Below are 22,039 nucleotides of genomic sequence, written 5' to 3'. Positions count from 1 at the left end.
CTTCTGTGCAGAGGACAAAAATTCCCTACCCCCAATGAATGATGCAGAATAGTGGGCTAAGTCTAACCCACAGCATGGTGAAGGGTTTTTCTTGTAACCAATTCTGTTTTGGATATTTGAGGACTCTCCAATCAATAAGCTGCTTTATGCCCGGGACATTCCTCGCTACAAGCAGATGGTGGAAAGGTGAGCAGTGAATGCGTGTGGAGTCATGGTTTGAGTAACGAGGAGGAGACCAGGAGAAACAACGTAGTAACTGACTGTTTGCTACTGTGTAGGTATTATGCGGACATTCGTCAAACCATCTCTGCCAGTGACCAGGAGATGAACTCTGCCCTGGCTGAGCTGTCACGGGTAAATAGAAATATTTATTTCAGAAATCACCCTGGCCTATTACCTGTACGTATATGAGAAAGTTAACAGTACAAAAATCGGATATTCTAGCTGAATCCGCTCAGCTAGCACTGAAAAGTGTCAGGGCAAGGAGTACATGTGACTTTTCCTTCTCTAGGAACGGCTAGTGAGTTCCCTTTCATGTTACTTTGTGCTGGGTTTAGTGATTCTGGCACATTCTCTTACGAGTTGTGAGGACACGCAGTTTGGGAGAATAGCTAACTGAAAATCTTGGCTAACTGGCTCTCTTTATTTAGAATTACTCAAGTGACCTCAATTCCCTGGTGGCTCTACATGAATTGTACAAATACATCAATAAGTACTATGACCAGGTGAGTGTGTCTCCAGTAGGTACAAACATGCTGTTTTCTTTCTTGTCATGTGTTGGTGAACTGATAAGTTTAGATTGGGAAGCTTATTCTGCTTCCCATCCAATTAAAAGGTAATGATGATAATTTAAAGCAGTTGGACTACTAAAACACTGTGTTTTGCTTTATTTATCATAAGTTTGTTTTATTCTCATCAATCTTGGAATGAGTTTAGCATTCCTTTTCCACTATTGAGTTCATATTTTATTAGAACTAACCTGGAATACTTATTTTATGGTTAAATTATACATTTGAGTTGAATTACTGCATGCCCACTCTAGTCTAGAGCATGCTGGATTCCAGCTTGGGGCGCTCTACACTGTGCTCCTGTGTGCTGTAGCTGCGCGTGGAGTTGAGTTGTTTGAGTGTTACGCGCTGGAGGAAGGCTGCCAGTGAGCTCTGTCTCGTTGCAGATCATTACTGCCTTGGAGGAAGACCCAACGGCACAAAAGATGCAGCTTGGATATAGACTGCAACAGATTGCAGCAGCTGTGGAGAATAAAGTCACAGATTTGTGACACAGACAGACTGATGCTCTCACCGGGCTGAACAGGGACAGTGCTCTTCCTAGCTATACGCAGGGTGTCCTGCTGCCATCGGAACCAGACTCTCCAAGGAACCGGCGGGTGACGTGAACAGGGATGGCCAAGGCGGTACAAAGTACAAGCGTCCTTGCATCTCAGAGAATATTTTTTTACAGTTTTCTCTTTTTAAAAGCAAAACAAAACAAAAAAAAACTTAGGATTTCCTATGATCCAGAATGTCAGGGGGACCAGACATCTCCTGCCTGCAGATGTTATGTGAATGTGCCAAGTTTCCAAGCCACATTTTTGAAGAGCCAGGTGATGATGCCAAGCACCATGTCTGCAGAGGCCTTGGCCTTGTGTGGAAACGCCTGCCTGTGCTGGAGACTCCCCTGCTGCAGCTGCTCATTTTAGCACTGCCGCCGTGACCAGCTGTGGCGTCCCTGGCAGGCAGGCCGGTGTGGAGCCAGTAGCTCTGCTGGCTCCCTGAGGCCTCTATCTGGACCAGGAGGGACGCAGGAGACTTTCCCAGGCTGATGGCCGTGCTAACCTCTGCGCAGACCTCGGGCTGTACACACCAGTGAGTGCTCCTACAGTATGCCACCTGAGAAACATCCTTGCAGCAATGTTCCCACTGGTTCTGCATACTGGATGCAGAAAGGGGAGAGACTGATAGTGAAGGTCTCTTGCTCCCAAATATTCTGGTCTCTGATAGCTTGTGTGCAAAGCCAGCTTGGATGTAACACATTCACCAGCATACATGCTTGCCCAGATACCTACTATAAATGAACACTGCACACTCGCCCTCTCGCTCAGGACAATTTTAGCATGTGAGGAGTAGGCAGCCTGGCCTACCTTGGTCTCCACTGACCCAGCTCTGGTTCAGTCTCCCTGGTTCCCTGTGGTCAGAAGTTGCCCTGCTCTTTGGAAAGCACAACAAACGCCTTGTGCCATTTCCCCTTCCTTTGGTGTCTAGCTGTTCTGCTGCTCTAAACTGGACTTGTAAATACTCTCAGAAAGATAATGTATTTAAATGCTAAAGGAGAATGTTTAACTTTGTGGCTTTGAGACAAAGCTTTTCTTGGAGAAGCATCTCTGTGCACTTCTACTGACAAACGTCTGTCAGCACTGGAGCAGAGTTTTCTCCACTGCTTTGTCTGTAGGGATAACTCTCAGATGTCTCCACTGTCACAACAGCAGCTCGCTCTCCCCACAGCTTCGTTCTAGGCTTAGCTGTGTGTTCCTCTCTTAGGCTTACCATACACCTTATTTACAGGTTCATTTCCCAAACTGTGGCACGTAGAAGGGCTGGTTGGTGAGCTGTGAACTCACAGAAGCCATGAAGCACAACTGCGTTGCTCCTGAAGAGCATCAAGTGTCCTGCAAATGGGAATGATTTGAAGGCGAAAGGAGAAGCTGGAGCCAGCGTTTGCACAGTTAGTTGCCAGGCTGTCCCTGAGCAGCTCTTCTCTGTTCCCTCTTGGAGAGTGCTCAGGGTGGGTCCTCTGCCCTTTTGGGAGTGACTTCCTATTTTAAAGAGCGCCCTACTCTCATCTCCCTGCTGAGTCCGGGCTGACATCTTGCTTGCCGGGATCAGATTGTGCACAGGGGCAAGTAGGCAGGTCTGATTTTCCATCGCTTCCCTTAGCTGGCAACTGTACAGGCCCGGAGGGACCAGAGCTAAAACGGCAGGACCATGTCCCTGCTGCCGTGTTTGCATTACGGACAGCAGCACTCCCAGACCTGTCACGTCAGCCACGTGGTGTTGTGCGAGTGTTGTGCTGTTGTGAAATTGTTCTCTGAGCAATATGATGAGGTGGTGTTGGCCTCTGTTCCTATAAACCCCCATGCCACAAAACCGGCTCTCTCCTATGCACCCCCCTCAGCAGTATTCCCAGGTATTCCTGCATGTCCTGCGTGCCCAGAGTACAACCGCTGTCCCCAGCCTGCCTACTGCTCGTGTGCTGCTGCATGGAGCAACTGAGCACATCTTGCGCAGAGCCGTGTGCGAGCTGGCTGGCCTCGGTCACGCGAAAAGGGGAGGCCAGAGTTCACCTGCCTCACTTCTCCCTGGTGGGCACTGATTTGGGGGTCTCTCCTGGCTGATCACCCCTTATCAGGAAACAGGTGGGAACATAACATCTCTGAAATAGAGCTCAGTCTCGACCAAAATCTGATGAGTTAGTCAGCAAGCCCGAAAGATAGGTGGAGGAAAGGACTGGCAGATGGGAGAAAGCAAATAGAAGGCAATTTCCTAAAGCCTGTTTCCTTAGGAAACCAAAGAACGTAATCCCTTGGTTTGAGGCAGGTGTAGGTAAATGAAGGAATGAAGAAAGGGTCAGGGGCAACATAGTGTCGTCCCACCTCTGTGTTGACGAGCAGGCTGCCAGCTCGGCAGCAAGGCTTTGTTTGTGACCTCTTCAGCCGACCGAGTTTCTGCCAGGAGCCGTCGGTATCGGCTGCGTTTGTGGCTCTGCAGAATGTTTAGGCCTTCCTCGTTTTTGCAAAACTGTCTCTGTGCTCTCCTAGCATGGTGTTGCATGGGGCCTAATTCCGGACCACCTCACCTCAGCAAAGGGAGGAAGACTCGGGGGCCTTCCTAGAATCACGGCACCAAGAACCGGGGTGTCTCCTGCTCCCCTTTGGCAGCTCGCTCAGTCCTGCAGGGTGTTCTTCGGCGTTGCCTGCTCTGGTCAGGTGGGGCTGTGCCGACAGCCCAGCCTCTGCCCACGCACGCCGAGTGCGCCTTAGCGTAGGGGAGCTCCACATCCCCTTTACTTCTCAGCAGCCCTCGTGGATGTTGGAAACAATTTCTGTTCTCTGAGTCTTATCTGTGAACGTCCACTTCTACTAGAGCAATAATCAGAACTTAAATCACTTAAATTTAGCTCTATTATTTAACATCTCTAGTTTGTCCTTGTAGAGTTGAGCAGGATGCGGGGCCCAGCTCAGGTGCAGCGAGGGTGGAAAGCTGGTAGTGCCCATCTCTTCCGGTCCGTCTGCCCTTGGTGTTGTAGAAACCAGCATCCTCCTCCGCTGCAGACGCACTTAGGTCCCCTTGGCAGGATCAACTTGGATGTTCAGGCACGGCCCCTTTCTCTCCGTCCACGCCCCTCTTGTGTGGCAGAATCCACTACTACAACAGGGTTAGGTTGCATTTAAATTTGCACAAAACAGTGTTTATTATTAAGTTCCCTAGGGTAGGGAAGACTAATTTATTTATTTCTCGTAATCCTTCCAGTTTTCTTCCAGTCTCTGCCTGATTCCGTGACCAGTTGGTCAGACGCTCCGGAGGTGGCTGCTGCTTCTGATTGAAGAACAGTCCTCTCTGGAGTTTAGTTTTCTCGCAGGTAGCAAGTTCTGGGGGCACCGGCTGACAGTGCCCTGCCGCAGCCGCCGTCCTCTTTCTGCAGGACGGTGAGCGCTGCAGCGGGATGTCGCTGTCTAAATACTCTGAAAGATACTCCTGAATGACAGAAACTATCGTAGATTTCGTCAGAGGAAGAAAGCTGCATCCGCCGGGGTCTGGGTGAAACGCCGAGAGCTGAAGTTACCAGTGTTAGAGACAGATCCATTAGTGTATTTCGGTGTCTGTCTCCTGTTGGCGCGACCAAGAGCAGGTGGCACCCACAAGGTGCAGTGTGGGAGCACTTGCTTTTACCTGCCTGGGGGCAAACTTAAGCTGCAGCTGGAAGTTTTTCTTTACTGTTTTTTTTTATTATAATTATTATTTGTAAACATGACAGTTGCTTTTTTTTTTCCTATGACTTTTAACAAAAATGAGGGGGATTCTTGGATCCTGCTGCCTCGGTGGAATGCCATTTCTTTCTCAAAGTTTGCCCCAGTTGAAGTGAAATGCTGCTTTTTTTTTGGGGGGGGGGGGTGCCTTTCTTTTTGGGATGATTCTTTTGGTTTCCAGAACACCCGGTGCATTTTGCTCTATTCTTCTGTCTCCTAGTCCTCTGTCCCAGGGACTGTATCCTCCCCCAGTCTCGTAACTTGGTGTCTCTCCCTCTGTTACGGTCTGGTCGTGTCTGATCTGCATTTATGCCCTGCCAGATCTTGAGTTCTGCTCCGAGCACCTGAGGTACTGTCTTTCTCAGATTGGAATTAATAATTAATATAAAAAGCTTGAAAAATCTGAATTTTGTTACATAGTGTAATAACTGTTTGTAGATACTGTTCTGAGATGTAGGAATCTATTGGTGATAAAAGAGGTTTTGTCTGTAAATAATCAGTTTAGAGTCCAAATGATTTTAATAAAGAGAATTCTTACACAATAATTCAATAAATTTTAATATACAACCTGAGTGTCACGCTTGTGTTGCCAGACGATGCAGTTGTTGAGACTGCGTTCACCTTTTCTGCGTAAACTCATTCCTTTTGGGCATTGGGACCGGGAGACTCGCGCCCGGAGTGCGGGCTTGTCCCTCTCCTCTGGGGGAAAGCAGCTGCCTTCGCTTTGGGGCGACTCCGTGCCACCTCCTGGCGGGCGGCTCCTCTGGGCGGCCAGAGGTTTTACGGCAAGGAGCTTCGCGGCACCTCTCCGCGGTTCAGGGCCGGTCCCGGCTGCGCTCCCTGGCCGAGCTCCCTCGGTCCTTTGCCAGCGGAGTTTCGCGTGCTGTCTGCTTCGGCACGGGGCGGCAGCGCCTCCGGCCCCGCTCCGTGCTCTGCGGCCCCCGCGGGGTGCGCGGCAGCCCTCCCGCCAGCCCGAACGCTCCTTCCCGACGGGGCGCCTCTGCCCTCCTCGCTCGGTGTTTTCAGCGCCGGGGCAGGCAGGCGAGAGGACGGGGCGCGGGAAAGGGCAGAGGCGCTCCGCAAGGCGCCCGTTTTGCGCTGGCAGCGGGCGGCTGCAGCAGCGCTGCTCGCAGGCAGCGCCCGCCCTTCGCCCGGGCGACGGGAACGCGGGAGGCGCAGTCCGAGGGCCCCAGCGGGGGGGGAAGGTCCCGGGCAGGCCGAGCTCTGCTGCGGGGCAGACGTGCGAAGTGCTCTTACCGCATCCTCAGCGTCGCGCGGGTGCCGGGACGCCCGGTCCCGGCTTGGCGGGGGCAGAGCTGCTGGGCGAGCGCGGCGCAGGGAGGACGCCCCGCGCTCCGGCTCCGGCTGCTCCGCGCGGGCGGGCTGCTTCCCGCTGCCGCGGGCCCCGGCTGACGCCGCAAACCGCCCTTTCCGCGTTGCAGCTCTTAGGGGGCCTAGCCAAAGCGCTGTCGCTGTCGCGTGGGTGGAAAAGTGAGCTCTGCCTTGCCAGCCCAGATGGGGCTGAGTGGGAACCAGGTGCCACCACTCTGCAGGGAGCTGGCCCCGTCCTGCAGGCCCCGGCGCGTCCTCTCCCCCCCAGCAGGCAGGGACAGCGGCTTCGAGGCGCGGTGGGGGGTTAGCAGCAGCCAGCACCACCCGCGCCACGCTGTGTTTGGCAGCACGCTGGCACTGCTGGGGGAGGCAGAAATGCCGTGGGACAAGGAGCATGGCACACGGGTGCCCGCGGGGAGCCCATCCCCTCTGCCAGGCGCACATCGGGGACCGCTGGGCCAGGGACGGTGCCCCAGCAGCGAGCCCGGCCCGGGAGCCCTGCGGACAGGCTGCGGGCGCAGCGGGAGCTGCCAGGCAGCCCCACGGTTTCTCCTTCCAAGGACTGTGGCGTGGCAGGGAAGGATTTCGCTGTTTCCATCCTAGCAGAGCTCTAAATTTCCCTCTATAAATAGTGGCTGTGGAGACTGCGGAGCTCGCAGCAGCCTGACAGACCTGTGCCGAGGGGAGTGGAGGGGAGCAGGGAACTGCTCAGACAGGTGCAGAGAGAGGCCGGCAGTAAAATGAATCCACTGCAGCTGTCCTGGGTCTCCCAGCTATCCCGATGCCAGGGTTGTTCCAGGAAGCACTGCTGTGATCCGATACCCTGTCCCGATCCTCAGCACGTCTATCCAGCGATGCAGGAGCCTTTGGTCTACTCAAGGACACCCCTCCCGGACAGCGCAGACCGAAAGGAGAGCAGGACCAGCTGGGACCTCGCTTCTTGGAGCTCCAGCACAAGCCAGCTCACAAGCGGCGCTGCGCGCCCCGCCGCCGCGAGCGGCTGCACGGTAAGTCTGCAAAGGGCCGCCGGGGCTGGGCTCGCGGTGCGCGTTGCGGCTTGCAGGGATGCTGCAGTCAGCAAGCGCTTCCCAGGCCGTGGCTTGCCAAGTCTCTGTTCACACACGATCAAGGCACGTGTAGCTCTGGTAAGCGCTGCGACTCCACGGGCCCAGGTGGCTTAGCCGAAAGGGAAGGTCCAGGCAGTGCAAGGCAGGACTGGTAGTGGCAGAGGTGCCCCACACCCCTCCGGGCACGTCAGGTGGAGCAGATCATGTCCTTCAGGCAACACCACCGGAGGTGAAGCACCCCTCCCTACCCGTAGCTCTTGTGGATCAGGCAGCACCCAGTATGTTTCCAGGCTGACTGAGGTTTTCAGACCTGGTCTAGGCCTGCAACAAACCAGCAAGTTCTGCATGATGAGCTTTTAATGGCAGAAAAAATAAAATAAATAATAAAAAAATAAAGACATTAAGTGTTGAAGGCTTTAAAAACATGATTAATTGTCCTTCATCACAAAGCTCAGAAAAATACGTTTCACTCTTCTATAGCAAGTTGCACAGCAACACCCCTTGCTTATCCTTTACTGGTGTATCCACGTAAATACGGTGGGCTCTTACCTTCATAGAGTATTGCACATCCAGGGCCTGATTTGCTCTCAGCCGCGAGGCACGAATGCTAGGGTCCCAGCGAGCTGGTCAAAAGCTTTAGTGTTAGAAAGTGTTTTATGCTAAACGAGCCTGGCTTTGCGTCCTAAACACTACATCATGATGGTACTGCTTTCCTGCCAAAGACTCCTATTTCCAAAAACATTTGCCTAGGGAAGATGCTGTTGAATTGCCATCCAGATTGTTTCTTAACCTTTGCCTTAGTAGGTGAATGGTGAGCAATATAAGGAATTAAATCTCTAACGCTGTTGCCCAGATCTCAGACCAGCCCTCACAGTTCTCCCTAATGAGGTGCCAAAACCTTTGAAGATGTGAATGAACAGGTCTTGGCATATTCTGGCAGTGCAGTGGCTCGCAAGGGTGTTAATATGTAAAGTCTGTGTTCACGGACAAGGGGAATTCTACTGATTCCACCCAAGTTTCACAGAAGGGACTCTCACAAGTGCTTGCCAAAGAGACTGGCTTTGGCAGAGAGGCAGCACCCTGGAAGTTTATTCCTAAACGATACAAATTCTGAACACTTGTAAGTGCCGTGGTTAGAGGACTAAAAAATACAAGGAGGGAGAAGCATTTTGAGCTCCTTCCACACTGCTGTACAACCTGGGGTAAACGGAGCAATGCCAGCTCCGAAAGTCCCGGGCCTTCTGTGGCAGAAATGAAGTCTCAACCACAATCATTTAAGTAGAAATGTTTTGAGAGCTCACTTGGGTCCCAAAGTCGGACTGCATCTCTGATTGCTGTACTGAGAAAACAGTATCAGGATATGCAAAGAAATCCTAGTGTTTTGAGGAAGCTGTACTTCTGTCTCATAGGAGAGAGCGTGCTCTGGCAGGCATTACTGTCCTAAACCAGCTCCCCATTGAGTCGTTCCCACTGCAAGAGAGGGGAAATGCCCCAGTGCAGATAAGCCATTCGCTTCAGTGCACTGATTCTGACAGATTTAAAGGTCAGTATTTCCACTCACGTTAATGGTCTACTCAGTTATCACATGTCACAAGCTCTGGAAATGTATGTTAATCTGAAGTTTGGCCATAAAGCAAGTGACATTTCCATATTAAGAAACGCTAGGTTGGGAGTACCCAAGCTATAGCAGCTTACATCTGTATTTCCATTAGTAACCTGGGGTTCAGGGGCGTTGTTTCAGGTGACCCATCCTTTGGCCAATTCTACATGGGTGCTGGCGGGGGGAGGATAGCAGTTGCATCAGTCTGTCTAAACTGACTCTGTTTGTACCTTTTTGCTGCCATAGTAACAAACATTGGATAAAAGTCTCTCCCCCTCAGTTACAGCCTTTTTCCTAGGGGGGTCACGGGATGCTTGGTGATAAATACCTGCTCTGGCCCCAGGACTAGGCTGCAGAGCGATGTGCAGTGCTGGGGTTTCAAAACATAGATTCTGTTTAATACTAAACACGAGGCTCCTCCTGCCAGTGAAAGCCCGGGGCTTACTCCTTCCCTAGCTGGCTAGGAGATGGGGAACAGAGCGCTTTCTTCACGGGAGGCCAGGGCCCGCCAGCGCTGCAGCTGCGGGAGGGGATCCCGCAGGCCCCGCTAAGCCACTGAAAATCCACACGAGGCACTAGGAAACCTGAGACTCCTGCTGGGCTCCGGCCCAGCTGCACGCAGCCAGGAGCCCTGCTCAACCCCAGCCTGCCAGCTTTCCTTTTCTGAACTCTTAAAATAATCTCTAACCTCTCCAAAGTGCCAAAAATGTTTGTAACAGCCCTGTTCCAGGTTCTGGTGAAGCAGATGGAAAGGAACAGGGCGGGAGGGAGGCAGAAGTGCGAACAGGAGCGATGCATATCAATGTGCATGCCATGTAGTAGAAGTTAATGGCTGCTCCGCAGCTACTTACCTCTGTTTAAAGGAGTGAAATGCACCACCTGCATTCCAAGACCTGGTTCTCCACTGCTGCAGTCCCCTCACGTCAGAATCTGCTGCAATGATGGAAGAACCGGAGTGGATGCAGGAGGAGGTGCCTGCAGCGAAGCGCACAGGTCAGTCCTTGGATGTCTGACTTTGGAGCTGAGATTGTGCCCGGCTCGTCCCAAGCCAGAGGAGGCCACTGGCGACCTGTCTGGCCATTCCTCTGGGATACGCAGCTGCTGGGAGGAGAGCTGTCATCAGCTGCTCTTTGAGTCCAATGGCATTTAAAGACATGTTCTTTAAACGTCTTCTGGCAATGTCCCCGCAGGAGGCCACCACCCAGTGCAGGAAGGAGAGGTGTTCAACATGAGATACCAGGCTCTGCACAAGCTGGGCTGCGGGGCCTTCGCCACAGTTTGGCTGTGCCATGACACGAGGTGAGGGGCTGAACGTGCTTCGGGGGCTGTAGAAAGGGTGCGCTGTCCTCCTCTCGGGCAGGGCCTGTCCCTTTCACGCAGAAGCGGTGGAGCACAGCAGCCTGCCCGGGAGCACGTCAGCATCAGCTCTGAGTGTTTCAGTGCATGGAGCCTCCCAAGGAGGACAACACTGACCGGAGCTGGGACAAATCAGGCAGCAAGACCAGTGGGGTGCAAAGAGCAGAGTTGTTCCCCAGAAACTGAAGAACATAAATTAGGTGGGATCAGCTCTTGCTCCATCTTTGCGCTTCTTGTTTAGAATAGGTCAGACCTTGCAGTATCCATGTTCCGCCTCTTACTCTCCGGTCCTTCTCTGCTCCCTGGGGCAGCTATGCTGCAAGATGCCAGCAGTATCACCAGGAGAGATGCACATAGTCCTTGCGTGCCACAGGCCAAGGGCAAGGCCACTCACGGGAGGGCAGCGCTCTCCCCACAGAGCTCCGGGCTGGGTGACTGGGAGAGGGGGAAGCATTGCTGCCTGGAGCTAAACCAGCGTGCGCTGGCATGCAGCTGTGATTCATCTCATAGGAGGAAGAAACACGTAGCTGTGAAGGTCCCCAGGAGCGGGGAAAGCTTTGCTGAGGCTGCCCAGGACGAGGTCGCTCTCCTTCGATGTGTATGTATGTTCTCTGGCTCTGCGCCCTGCACCTTGGGAACGGCCACCGAGTTCAGATCTGAATATCAGCTTCACCATCCTTCTCCCTCCAGGTGTCAGTTTGAGAATCCAGGTGGGGAACAGAAAAAACATCTTAGATACTTGATAGAAATTGCCTTTGTTCAGCACTGGCCTCTGAAACGGCCACCTTCTCCTTCCTGTTGTGCTGGCATGGATGGCTATGCCCTACTTGGCCTGTAGGCCCATTCCTTTCAGCTGAGACCAAAATCCAGTAAGCAGGAGGAACTTGCAGAAGTACAGGCTGGCTAATCAACAGGAAAAAAACAGGAGGAAGACAGGAGGTGGAAATGTTTCCACTGTGTTTGTGTAGTTCCCAGCTCAGATGGTATCACTCTATCGCAACAAAGATAGTGAAATAAATGGAGACAACTGCAAAACATGGTAGGATACGGCAAAATATAATAAACATCTGAATTCAGAAAGCTTCCTTCTGCCATTGCGAATGGGTCTGGCATGTGTCTGAGTTTCATCTACTTACCTTTGAAGGTAGCTTGACCTGCTAGTTCTAGAAAGCTCATGGTTACAATTCTTAAAGTTTGCCTAAATAAGAAGTTACATCAGCTTGATATGAATAAAAAGTCATTAAATTTTGCCTTTCAAATTACTGTGAGGCCTTTTTCCAACAGGTCTGAAAAAGGTGTAGTTTGCACCTGCAAATCTGCAGGCCATATCCAAAGGGATATAAGCCAGACTTATGATGCAAGAGGAAGTACAAAGTAGCACTAATTTAATGTAATCAAAGGGGTGCTTTACTGCACATCAGCACAATACTGTGTATAGACCAAGCCTTACCTTTAATTTATTATGAATACTCTCTGAAAGACACTCCTACTCAACAGAATACAGCTGGTTCCCAGGGCCATTTCCGTCAGTATAAGGTGGTCGGTTCCTGTAACGCTGCCAGAAGAGGCAGTCTCCCACCTTCCACGGCTGCCCACCTCTGTCATCTCAGCAAAACCTCCTGGCACTGCGCAACAAACCAAACCGGAATCCCCCAGTTACTGCAGTGTACCAAGGCACTCACTGCCGAACCACCGTCAGTGTCCTGTGGGAGCAAACTCACAACGTAACTCACCGCACAGATGCTGCTGATGCTAATACAAGATCTGGGGGTGCCAAAAGCACCCGCGCTGTGGCAGACTAGGGGTTCACCCAGCCCCGCATCCCGGGCCAGCAGTGGCCAGGTGTCCTTACACCCGTAAGGACAGGGTAAGCAGAGTGCTGCTCCCACTGAACACTTCCCCGGCCTCCAGCAGTTTTCAACGGGAGATTTCTTGGGCCAAAGGAGACACTATGTAGGCAGCAGTCCTCAAAGGGTTTATCTTCCAGGGACCTGTCTCACTTTGCTATGAGCCCATGCAGCCTTCAGCATCCACAGCACCCTGTGACAAGATTTGCCACCAATTACCTGTGTGCCACATGAAGAAATCTCTCCCCAGCTTGTTTCTGAATCTGCCAAGTGCTAGGTTACTGTGAAACACCCTGGTTCTTGTATGAAAGGAGCAGAAAAGAACAGCTCTGTGTTCACCCCTTCTCCTACCATTCAGTATCTTACAGACCCCTGTCATACCTGCCTGTAGCCAACCCTTTTTCAGCCCAAAGAGGCCTAGTTCAATGGGTTGTTCCACATGTGGAAGTTGCTCCATACCCCAACAGGACACAGTAGCTTTCAACTGGCCGAAGACAAACACAAGGTCTTCACCTCTTTGCAACTACTGGCAAGAAATTGCTCAAAGGAAGCTACGGGTTTCAGAAGGCAATATTGCAGCCATTGCTCCTGGGTAAAATGAGCTGGGGCCTCATGGAAATCACCTTTCACCACAGGCAGGAACACTTTCAGGGCCTGGATGGGGTAGAACGAGCAATGGGAACTGTTCTAGACTCTGCGAACAGGAAAGGTTTGAGTTATTCAGACACTGTGAGGGTGATGCTCCTACCTAGGGCTAGACCACATTCCTTGGCAATGGAGTCTGCTCGTTTAATTGGAGCCTGTTTTTCTTGATTTTGTTATCACCAAATTTCAAGTGCCAAATACTGGAGGAAAAAGTCTGTAGAATGGGAAAAATGGGTGCAAGATGTCCTTGTGCATACGTATGCCTCTAATTGCAGCTTTCTTGGAATCCTCCCTTCAGGTGAGCAGTATGAAGAAGAAGGATCGGGCAGGAGAGAACATTGTCTGTTTATTAGACGACTTCAGAATGATGGGAGAGAACGGCTTCCATATCCTTCTGCTAAGAGTGCTGCAGCTCTGGGTTGACAAAGCCTTGGCTTGCCTTGCGGAGGTCACACGATGGTGTAAAACCAAAAGCTGTGGTCTCGTGAGGATGAGCAGGGCAGCAGTTGGACCTGGGCACATGAAAGTGGCTGGTGGGCGCAGGTGGAATAAGGAGGTTTTTGGCTACTCTGGTGAAGGGCAAAACAGTGGTAGTAGCATTTTCTTCATGTTAGTGAATCCATGACTCTTTCCCACATATTTGCTTGGTATTTGAAGTGCTGGGTCCTTCTCTGAGAAGTCTGATGGGTAACTATGCAGACCAGGGCCTTCCTTTGCCTTTTGTGAAAAAATCTTTGCAGCAGGTGAGAACTTAACTGTAAGTGTGTGACGGCACCAAGGGACTGGTTGGGATTGGGAACACAATGTTGCGTTCGTCCTGGGGTCATCTGCCATGAACTCCGTACGATTCCATCTGCAGAGAAAGGAACAACACTGAGTGAGTGCCTAAGGCATACTCTTTGTAAGGAAAATACCATTTCTTCTGGGTATACAGGGAGAAACATGTTTAAAAAATAAAATAAAACGCAGAGTGGGAAATCATCATGTTCCCATTAATACAGATGCACTGCTCATCACTGGCTATACTTGTAGCCTCATCAGGCTTGGAAAGGAGTCAGGCCCACCAACGTGAAGAGTCAGTAGCCTGCAGACCTGCACCAGGCATTCGGGGACAACAGTTATGTTCAGATCTCAGTAATCACTGCACTTTTGTGGGGATCAGTTCTGCCACTCGCCAGAGTAGCAGGGGTACAAACAGCCTGCCATAATTACGCTTCTTGTTGGCAAACCGTAGACATCTGTCTGCTCTCCTGCAGCCATGAGGATTCCCCTCCCTCGGTGACACCAGACCGCTGGCATTTGTCTCGGCATCCAGTCACGAGCAGCACTGACGTGTGCAGAGTCCGGCAGCGCTCTGAGGCTGGCCGATAGCAGTGCTATCAAAGGCTGCTAGAGGTCTGTCTCACAGCTAATTTCTTTCCAGAAGCTTTGTAAATAGCTGGTCCTCCACCCATGTTGAGATTTTCCTGCTCAGAGCCAGCCCTTCTTTCATCCCCTGTAAGGATGTGGCATGCTGATCAAACAGATCACAGAAATTGAGTTTCTTGTGCATTGCTCATGAATAGCTAAGGAGTGGGAAACCTCAGTAAGGCCTCAGAGCAGTTAAAATTATATCTTGCCTCCAACGCTGAGATTTATATTAGAAGTCCACTGGCTTGTCAAGACCAAGATTTATTCCTTTGATTCCTGTGTTCGTCTAGAGACACTAAGAACAACCTCTTTTATCCTTTTTTTTACAATAGCTTCTTCTTCCTGTATAGCAGCTGCACCAACACCTAAATAAGTTATACAAAAATGCAATGGCATGAAGCTTTGTGCTGAATTCCACACCTAAGCTTTGTCTGTCCCCCCTTATTTACTTAAACTGTAACATCTCAAAACCTTTTCTTTTTCCCTTCAGATCAGCACTGAGGCAGTATTTACTTCTGATTCATTCCATTTTAGCTATTTAAATTTTCCCTTGTGTCTCACAGTTACCATTTAAGGTTGGTATTTCCCTGGGGCTGGTATTCATCCCAGAATAGATTTTGATAATGCACAGAAAATTTGCCAGATGTCTATGACTGACCAGAGTGTTTAAAAAAAACAAAAAAAAACAAAAACAAAAACAAAAAAAAACTTCTCCCAGTAGTCTTTTTGCTGTTATTGATTTCTAAGAATGAATGCTTTAATGTTTCTCTCTCGTATGCACTGTTTATCTCTCCCCTGTGACAGGCTCAACTCTCTCTGCTCCATCGTAAGCTCTCCTTGCCCTACATGGTTTCCCTGCAGAGAAGGGACTGTACCCTGAATTCCTCTTTACACGCAGTCACTCATTGTCTCTCCCTCCTTCTGTCCGGGCTGTGCTTCATCTCCTTTTCTTTGCCTGTATGACGGGATCACTTAGAAGGCAGGGCCTCCCTCCCCATCATGTCAGATGCTCTCTGAGGCCCAACTTCTAGTCCAGCGATAACGCCGTACTAACAGGAACGGCAATGGAAGGATGCCAGAGCCAAGTAGCAAGAAGTGACTTTTCAGGACATAGTTCAGATCTGTGACCATAATGCTTCCTTGTAGTCCTGTCCTCAACGTAACTGCAGCCTTTTGCACCTACTTCTTTTTCCTCCAGGCTTCTCCATCCCTGCTGACATCTGTGGATTTTCACACGTCCTTCTGCTGTGTGTCATTTCTGCATCCTCCAAATACAGTCCTTCACTGCTGGGATCCACAGGCTCCATATCACTTATCGTGCTGAACCCATAGGCTTTGGTGACAGCTATTCTGGCTGAATCTTGTGATGAAGCCGCTTGTGTGTGCTTCCACAGGCCTACCCTAATCTGTGACACCACTGTTTTGCTTGCAACTCCAAGTTAATTCAGTGGATCCATTATACAGAAATAATTTATTGCAGAAAATTATCACCAGTGTCTTCTTTCCCCCATAACAGAATCTCCAATCATACATCCACTGTGGTAGAGTCTTTGCTCTGACAGCACTAAAAGTTGTTTGGAACAGGAGAGAAGGGAGACCTCTATGTTGTTAATGTAAATTATTCTCTGGCTCACTCAGGTGCTAGCTGGCCTGCACTTCCTGCACAAATGCTGTCGGATTATTCATACAGACATCAAACCAGAAAACATTTTGCTGTATGCAGGTGACAAGACCCTCCAAAAGTTTCTGTATGATATCGTTGACTCTAGCCAGAGGACAGATTTGGGGCTAAAGGGACCAGGTAAGCAGTGCAGATTTTTTGAACCAGAAAAGTGACTTAAGAGCTTATTGCTGGGAGTGGAACAGGTAGACAGGTAGGTAGACATAATTTATGAAAAGCTCACAACTCCTGCAGTGACCAATACAAAATAGTACAGGCAGTTCATAGTGATGGGCCTCTTCTACATCTGCTTAACACAAACATCACACCTGAGTTACTACAGGTTTCTCAAGGTGCCTACATAAACATAGTGTTGCAGGTAGGTTTGTGTGGAGAACAACTACAAATCAAGTATTTGTTAGTATCATACCATAATGCTGGTAACCTTATAGTAACCTCACCACAACCTGAGATTAGATTTTCATAGCTTTAGGTACAGAATAGTTCCATCATGTCTGTTTTCAGCTACTAAAAGGTTTACATAAGCAATGATCTGATCAAAAAGCGGTATGACATTTCTACTCTCTATTTCCTGTATTTCCAAGGTTTGCAGGAGACTTGTATACACAGCTAATCTCCAAGGCCTTTTGAAACATATTTTTTTTCAGAGAATGACGTGAACATAGAATAAGACATATGGCTGGATAGTTTCTCAAGAGATCATCTAGTCTCTCCCAGCAATAAGACTCTTTCTATTTTCTCTCACAATGTTCTCCTGTGAGCATTTATTCTGTGATGTTGCTGTTTTGACTATCAAACACTGGGGTAAACGGGGAATGCTAAATTATTGACAGATATTTTTGCTTGGAGCAGAACAACATAATATTGGACATAGACCAGCAGCTCACTGTAAAGCATTAAAACAAAAAAATACCCTTTCCCAGGGTCATAAGAAAACATCATCTTTATGGTACTGAGCTGAACCAGCTATATCCAAGATCTGTGACAGCCAGTACTGCTGAAGGCTGAGGATGTATTACAAAAGTGTTGTGTTTGACTGGTCCTAATAGGCTATACTCTCCTCTGAACTCACATTAATCTCAATGCTAGAGGTACTTTGCAGCAAAACAGGAGCATACGGTCACATCACTTCACTGCAGGATACTGGCCTCTCTAACATCCTCCTAATTGTGGATGTGGATCCAACTAATCCCAACATTGGATTTTGACTATCACCCCTTCTCTTGTGTGGTTTACTCAATGAACAGTGGTGGCCTTTTACTAACAATAAAAAGGAATCACTTTTCTAAAGCATTTTAGGACCTTTAAGGCTGAAAATCTTTAAAGGAAAGCATACGTGTGGTAAGTGACGTTGCCTGTTGCTTTGGAGAAAAACTTGATTTCTCTCTGTCCTTTCCATCTAGGAGGTGATCTTGGCAATCGACTGGAACATTCTGATTTAATGAGTATAGAAGTGAAAATCGCAGACCTGGGTAGTGCGTGCTGGACAGTAAGTTTGCTCCAAGTCTCAATTCCAAGACGATGCTACCCGCTTCTTTCTGTCCCACCTTGGCTGTCTGTCATTTCACAGCTGAATAGTTATTTCAGAGTGCACTAAAGAGATGCTGGTTTCAGTGTGTGTTATATTCAGCAGTCTTAGCTCAGAGCTGGACATCTGTATTCTTGGAGATGCTCTCAACTTTGGACCTTTATTCAGCTTTCAGTTAGTCATAGGATCACTGAATGGTTGAAGTGGGAAGGGACCTTTGGAAATTGCCTAGTCAACTCCTTTGTTCAAGCAGGGTCAACTACAGCAGGTTGCCCAGGGCCATGTCCAGATGGCTTTGGAGTATTCGCATTGATGGAGACTGTCCCTACAACTAGAAATCCAAAACTATCTTCACTGTGAAATTTTTAGGGCATAAATTCACCCCACTGTCATTGGGGCTGAGTGTGTTTGCTGTGTCCTGCACACAGTTTAACGTGTTCATTCATTCTATGTCACAAGGTCCTTGTCACTGTTCTGAAAGCTTGTGACCACAAGCATTGCTCTTACTCTACTTTATGGATGCTAACCAAAGGTAGTTTGTCTCTGTTTCAGTACAAGCCTTTTTCAAAGGAGATCCAGACCCAACCATACCGTGCCCTGGAAGTGCTGCTTGGGTTAGACTATGGCACTCCTGCAGATATCTGGAGCACAGGCTGCCTGGTAGGATTTGACACCATGCACTGCATGCAGGGAAGATGACTGACACTACCAGGCCAGGGAATGCATGTCCTCAGCCACCCATCTGTCTGTAGAGCAGGATTTCTTTGCTGTTACTGAGTCACAGAAGGACAAACAGGCCTTCTGCATCCATTAATTTCGGACAACGTAGGCTGCTGATAAAATGCTCTTCAATTAGCTTGTACTATAAGGCAATTCATACTCTATGGGGAAATTGATAGACTTGAACAAATCAGGCACATACTGGTTTTCATCCTAAAGCAGTAAAAGGTGTTATTTCACAGCGGCAGAATATGGATAAAAGGAGTGTGTGTGTTTCCATGTTTTAGAATTGGTTTTGTGCAGCAGCAAGGGAAATTGGCACTGGTACTATCAGAGTTAACAGTGAAGAAAAGCTCCAAGTCAGTCAGTGCATTAAGAGTGCTGCTCCACTTCTAGGCATTTGAAATGGCAACTGGACAGTGTCTATTTGATCCTCGACCTGGGAAATATTTCTCCAGAGATGACGGTAAGACTCCATTAGTTTTATTGATTTCACTGACAGAAGAGTCATAATCTTTGCATCTAGATGTGTTTTCTCTCCTCCATCCAGATCACGTTGCTCTTATTATTGAACTCCTGGGCAGAATTCCTCCCCAAATAGCTCTCTCTTGGAAGAAGTCGACAAAATTTTTCAGCAGACCAGGTAAAGATCAGAGTAGGGAAGTTTACTCTAAAAATACTGTGGACCCCTGACACACTCCTACTCAGCTCACATCAGAAAACAACCAAAACTTATGTCAAAAAAAAAGCAGGCTACAGGCAGGGACAAAAGAAAAATTGAGACGTCATGAAGTGCAGTAATACTTCTTGCCCTGGCAGCTAGCTTGCTTTCTTAACTTGGCAATCCAGGAGTGTTCCAGAGATGAATGCAAATGCAAAATCCTCATGGTAAATACCAAAAAGGGAAAAGACTTCCAACCTTTCTCCTCTGGATCTAGAGAGAATGGAAATATGGACAGGAAATAGCTACCTGGCAGTAAAGCTGAAAATAATGTGTTAACTGGCTGAATTTCACCCATTCACTGGCAGGGAACAATGATGATCATGGACAAGATAATCATATCCTCCCACCCTTCTTCCATGCACCCTAAATGCGGCTCCTGTACTTAGTCTTCTGACCCCAACCATAACGTCTCTTCTGTTTGAATCTCCCCAAGTCCTTTCCCTTTGCTTCATTTAGCTTGACCCCCCTGTCTTTGGCTTCAAGGCACTGCATGACTCTGTCCTTCTGCCATTTAGTCTGTAATACCTCCTTGTTTTCATGCTCAGCAGCAAGCAATTTAGCCTCAGTATACCCGCGCTTAATTCTCTGTTGAGTGCTAGTACCATGCTGTAGTTCAGCAAACACCTCTCTACTCATTCCCCTTGTTCGTACTTACTCCTTCTATGGCTTTCAAAGAAACAAGTCAGAAACAGTCCTTCTTTTATATTCATTCTGTGTGTGAGCGAAGCTGGCCTGACCTGAATCACCACATTTACAGCATGTTCCACTTGGGGGCACGGCTAGCTTTTTGGTCAGTAGCAGCACTCTGCTGGCCCCCCAGAGCTACGTAGCACAAAGCGAACTAACCGGTACTGCTCAGTGAGATCTGCCTGGTTCTGCCTCGCAACCGGACAGCCACGGGGAACTAGCACCAGCGGCTTTGGCGTGACTGTTCTGGGAACGTTTCATTCACGCCTGGCACGTGATCTCCTAAGAAGTACTCGGGAGTGGGGAGACTAGCTTGGAAAGATGATTTCTGAGAAACAACTGAGAGCCAAATCCGCAAGGTGAAGCTTACAGAGAGAGGAAAATCCGGAGGAGGAGGAGGGGCTCCTTCGGGGTGCTTTGGATGAACTGCATGAGGCGAGCGGCTGGAGACGGCGAGTCTCGCGAGCGTAATTAAGGGACTGCGCTTATGTTGTTTTGGACAGGTGCTCTTCTGCGGATCTCTAGGCTTCTGCCCCGCAGCCTCTGCGGCGTCCTGGTGGAGAGGCACAACTGGACAGAACAGGAGGTGACGCCGTTCACCAGCTTCCTCCTGCCAACGCTGGAGTACGCGCCGGAGAAACGGGCCACGGCGGCGCAGTGCCTGCAGCACGCGTGGCTCGGCGCCCCGCACCCCTTCCCCGCGGGGGCCCCGACCGCGCCGCTGTAAACCCCCGCGAATTCACCGGGGCGGAGGGACGAGCGGGCACCGAGCGGCTCCCTCGGCCCCTCGCTGCCCCTCGCCGCCCTCGGCTGCCCCCGCGCAGGCGGCGGCGGCCGCGCGCACAAGATGGCGGCGCGGCGGCTCCTCACGGCGGCGGGACCCGCCCGCCGCCACCGCTGCCACCACCACCGCCCAGCCTGGCCCGGCCCGGCCGGGGCGTCCTGCCGCCTCCCGGCACAGGGCGGCTGCGGGCCGGCAGCGCTCGGCGGGACAGAGGGCCCGCGCGGGCCTGGCGGAGCCTCCCCGCCCGCCCCGGGGCCATCGCTCTGCAGGGACGAGCTCCCGGCGCAGCGCTCGGCGGCACGGCACACGGCGCGAACCCCTGCTCGTTCCGGCGACTCTCTTAAAAGATCCCTCAGTGATGCGGATGGGCATTAAGTGAAGGGGATAATCAGAAGTTCCCTTCCTCGTCTCCCCCCCACACACACCCCGCAACACTTACAGGATCCCTGTTTCTTCCAGTAACGTGTTGGTTGCTTGCACGCTCTTCCCCAGCTAGGTTGCTTATATGTTTGCAATTCCCATCGTGTCAGACACCTGCTCTGAGTGATTTTGGAACAGGAGCAATCGCTGCAGCTTCTACCTTTGTGCAATACTGCTAAGCCTTCATGATTTTTTTTTCCTGGCATTCTTCCATGCAAATACAAACTTTGCTTCTATCAAACTACATTTTCCAGCAGTTCATGTAGTAACATTAATTGAAATTAGCTATTAATATCCTATAATCTCAAAGGTCTGTATGCTGTTTAAATGCAGGGCAAGGGCAGGGAGGAACATTTACATTCCAGCTTGTGACTGAACTTCCTTGCAAAACGCCTGGAGTTCCAGTTTTCCTAGCACACAGAAGGATGCTGACTTGCTGTTTGCGATGCTTAACCTGGTTTTGACCGCTTAGTAAAAAGGATGCTATGCCCGAATGACAGCTTTGGAGAAACATCGTGGCAGATCAGTCATGGGTGCATTTTGCATTCTTCCAGTGAAAACGGACACAACGGACAGTTTTTACATCAGGTATTAGCACACCTGAGCGTCACAGGGTCCTTCCTGAGGAGCTCAGCGCCGTCTGGCCTTCCAGATTTGCGCTCCCAGGAGTGACCGCGTACCACCGCTGCGGCTGGCCAGGTGGCTCTCGCTTGCAGGGAGAGGACCGCTGCCGGGCCCTCACCTCGCGCAGGGGCCACGCAGGAAGGGCTTGTGGCCAGCAGCCCACGTCCTTTGTCTGGCACTCGGGGCACGGCGGCCCGGCGAGCAGCAGGGTCCAGCTGCGTGCCTTATTTTCCTTTTTGCTCCGGGTGAAAGCCACGGTTTCCCCCCGGATAGCAAGCTCACGGCAGCGTTACACGAGGGGGACCGCTCCTGCCGGGGGAGGCGGCTCTGCTGCGGGGGGGGGAGGCGGAAAAACCGTGACACGGGAAGGGCCGCGACCCCGGGGAAGCGGCGGGAAGCACCGCCGAGCGGCCCCGGCGCCTGAGGAGAGCGAGAGCGGCCGCCCACGAGGCGTGGGGCCCACGGGGCGGGCCGAGGCCGGTCTCCTGTCCGCCCTCCTGAGGCCGGGGTCCCCCCCACCCCGCCACGGCCGCCCGCCGCCGGCCGCTGCCTCCCCCCGCGGCGCGGACGTGCCGAGCTGCAGGCCCCGCG

At 50.6% G+C, this 22,039-nt stretch overlaps 3 protein-coding genes across 4 annotated transcripts in view; 2 read left to right on the top strand and 1 right to left on the bottom strand.

The window, feature by feature from the left end:
- The window catches only part of PLXNB1 (plexin B1), a 68,935-nt gene extending 63,345 nt beyond the window's left edge, over positions 1–5,590 (top strand). Inside the window, exons 36-39 of the mRNA XM_085323948.1 lie at positions 122–186; positions 279–354; positions 651–725; positions 1,175–5,590. Of these exons, the coding sequence (XP_085180074.1) occupies positions 122–186; positions 279–354; positions 651–725; positions 1,175–1,279 (321 nt within the window). The 3' untranslated portion in view covers positions 1,280–5,590. The remainder of the gene's footprint in view (positions 1–121; positions 187–278; positions 355–650; positions 726–1,174) is intronic.
- On the bottom strand, positions 5,573–10,268 carry LOC146600439 (collagen alpha-1(III) chain). 2 transcript variants are annotated; one of them, XM_085323955.1, is made up of 2 exons: positions 9,874–10,268; positions 5,573–7,743 (listed from the first exon to the last, which is right to left on the bottom strand). In XM_085323955.1, the coding sequence occupies exon 2, from the start codon at positions 6,797–6,799 to the stop codon at positions 5,804–5,806; it is 996 nt and encodes a 331-aa protein (XP_085180081.1). In that variant the 5' UTR covers positions 6,800–7,743; positions 9,874–10,268; the 3' UTR covers positions 5,573–5,803. The 2 variants fall into 2 exon arrangements, with proteins under 2 accessions (XP_085180081.1, XP_085180088.1); XM_085323962.1 differs by lacking the exon at positions 9,874–10,268 and adding an exon at positions 7,972–7,987.
- On the top strand, positions 9,964–20,405 carry LOC146600438 (SRSF protein kinase 3-like). The gene is made up of 11 exons (XM_085324691.1): positions 9,964–10,015; positions 10,213–10,321; positions 10,889–10,976; positions 13,169–13,256; positions 13,507–13,613; positions 15,919–16,081; positions 17,365–17,450; positions 18,042–18,149; positions 18,606–18,675; positions 18,760–18,852; positions 20,124–20,405. Exons 1-11 carry the CDS (start codon positions 9,964–9,966, stop codon positions 20,345–20,347), a joined length of 1,188 nt encoding a protein of 395 aa, XP_085180817.1. The 3' UTR covers positions 20,348–20,405.
- The last annotated feature ends 1,634 nt before the right edge of the window (positions 20,406–22,039 follow it).

This window comes from Rhea americana, unplaced genomic scaffold (assembly GCF_003343005.1).
Source record: "Rhea americana isolate MKP2758 unplaced genomic scaffold, rheAme1 scaffold_120, whole genome shotgun sequence".
Classification (NCBI taxonomy): domain Eukaryota; kingdom Metazoa; phylum Chordata; class Aves; order Rheiformes; family Rheidae; genus Rhea; species Rhea americana.
The sequence above is the reverse complement of the archived record's forward strand: the minus strand, read 5'-3'. Positions and strand labels throughout refer to the sequence as shown.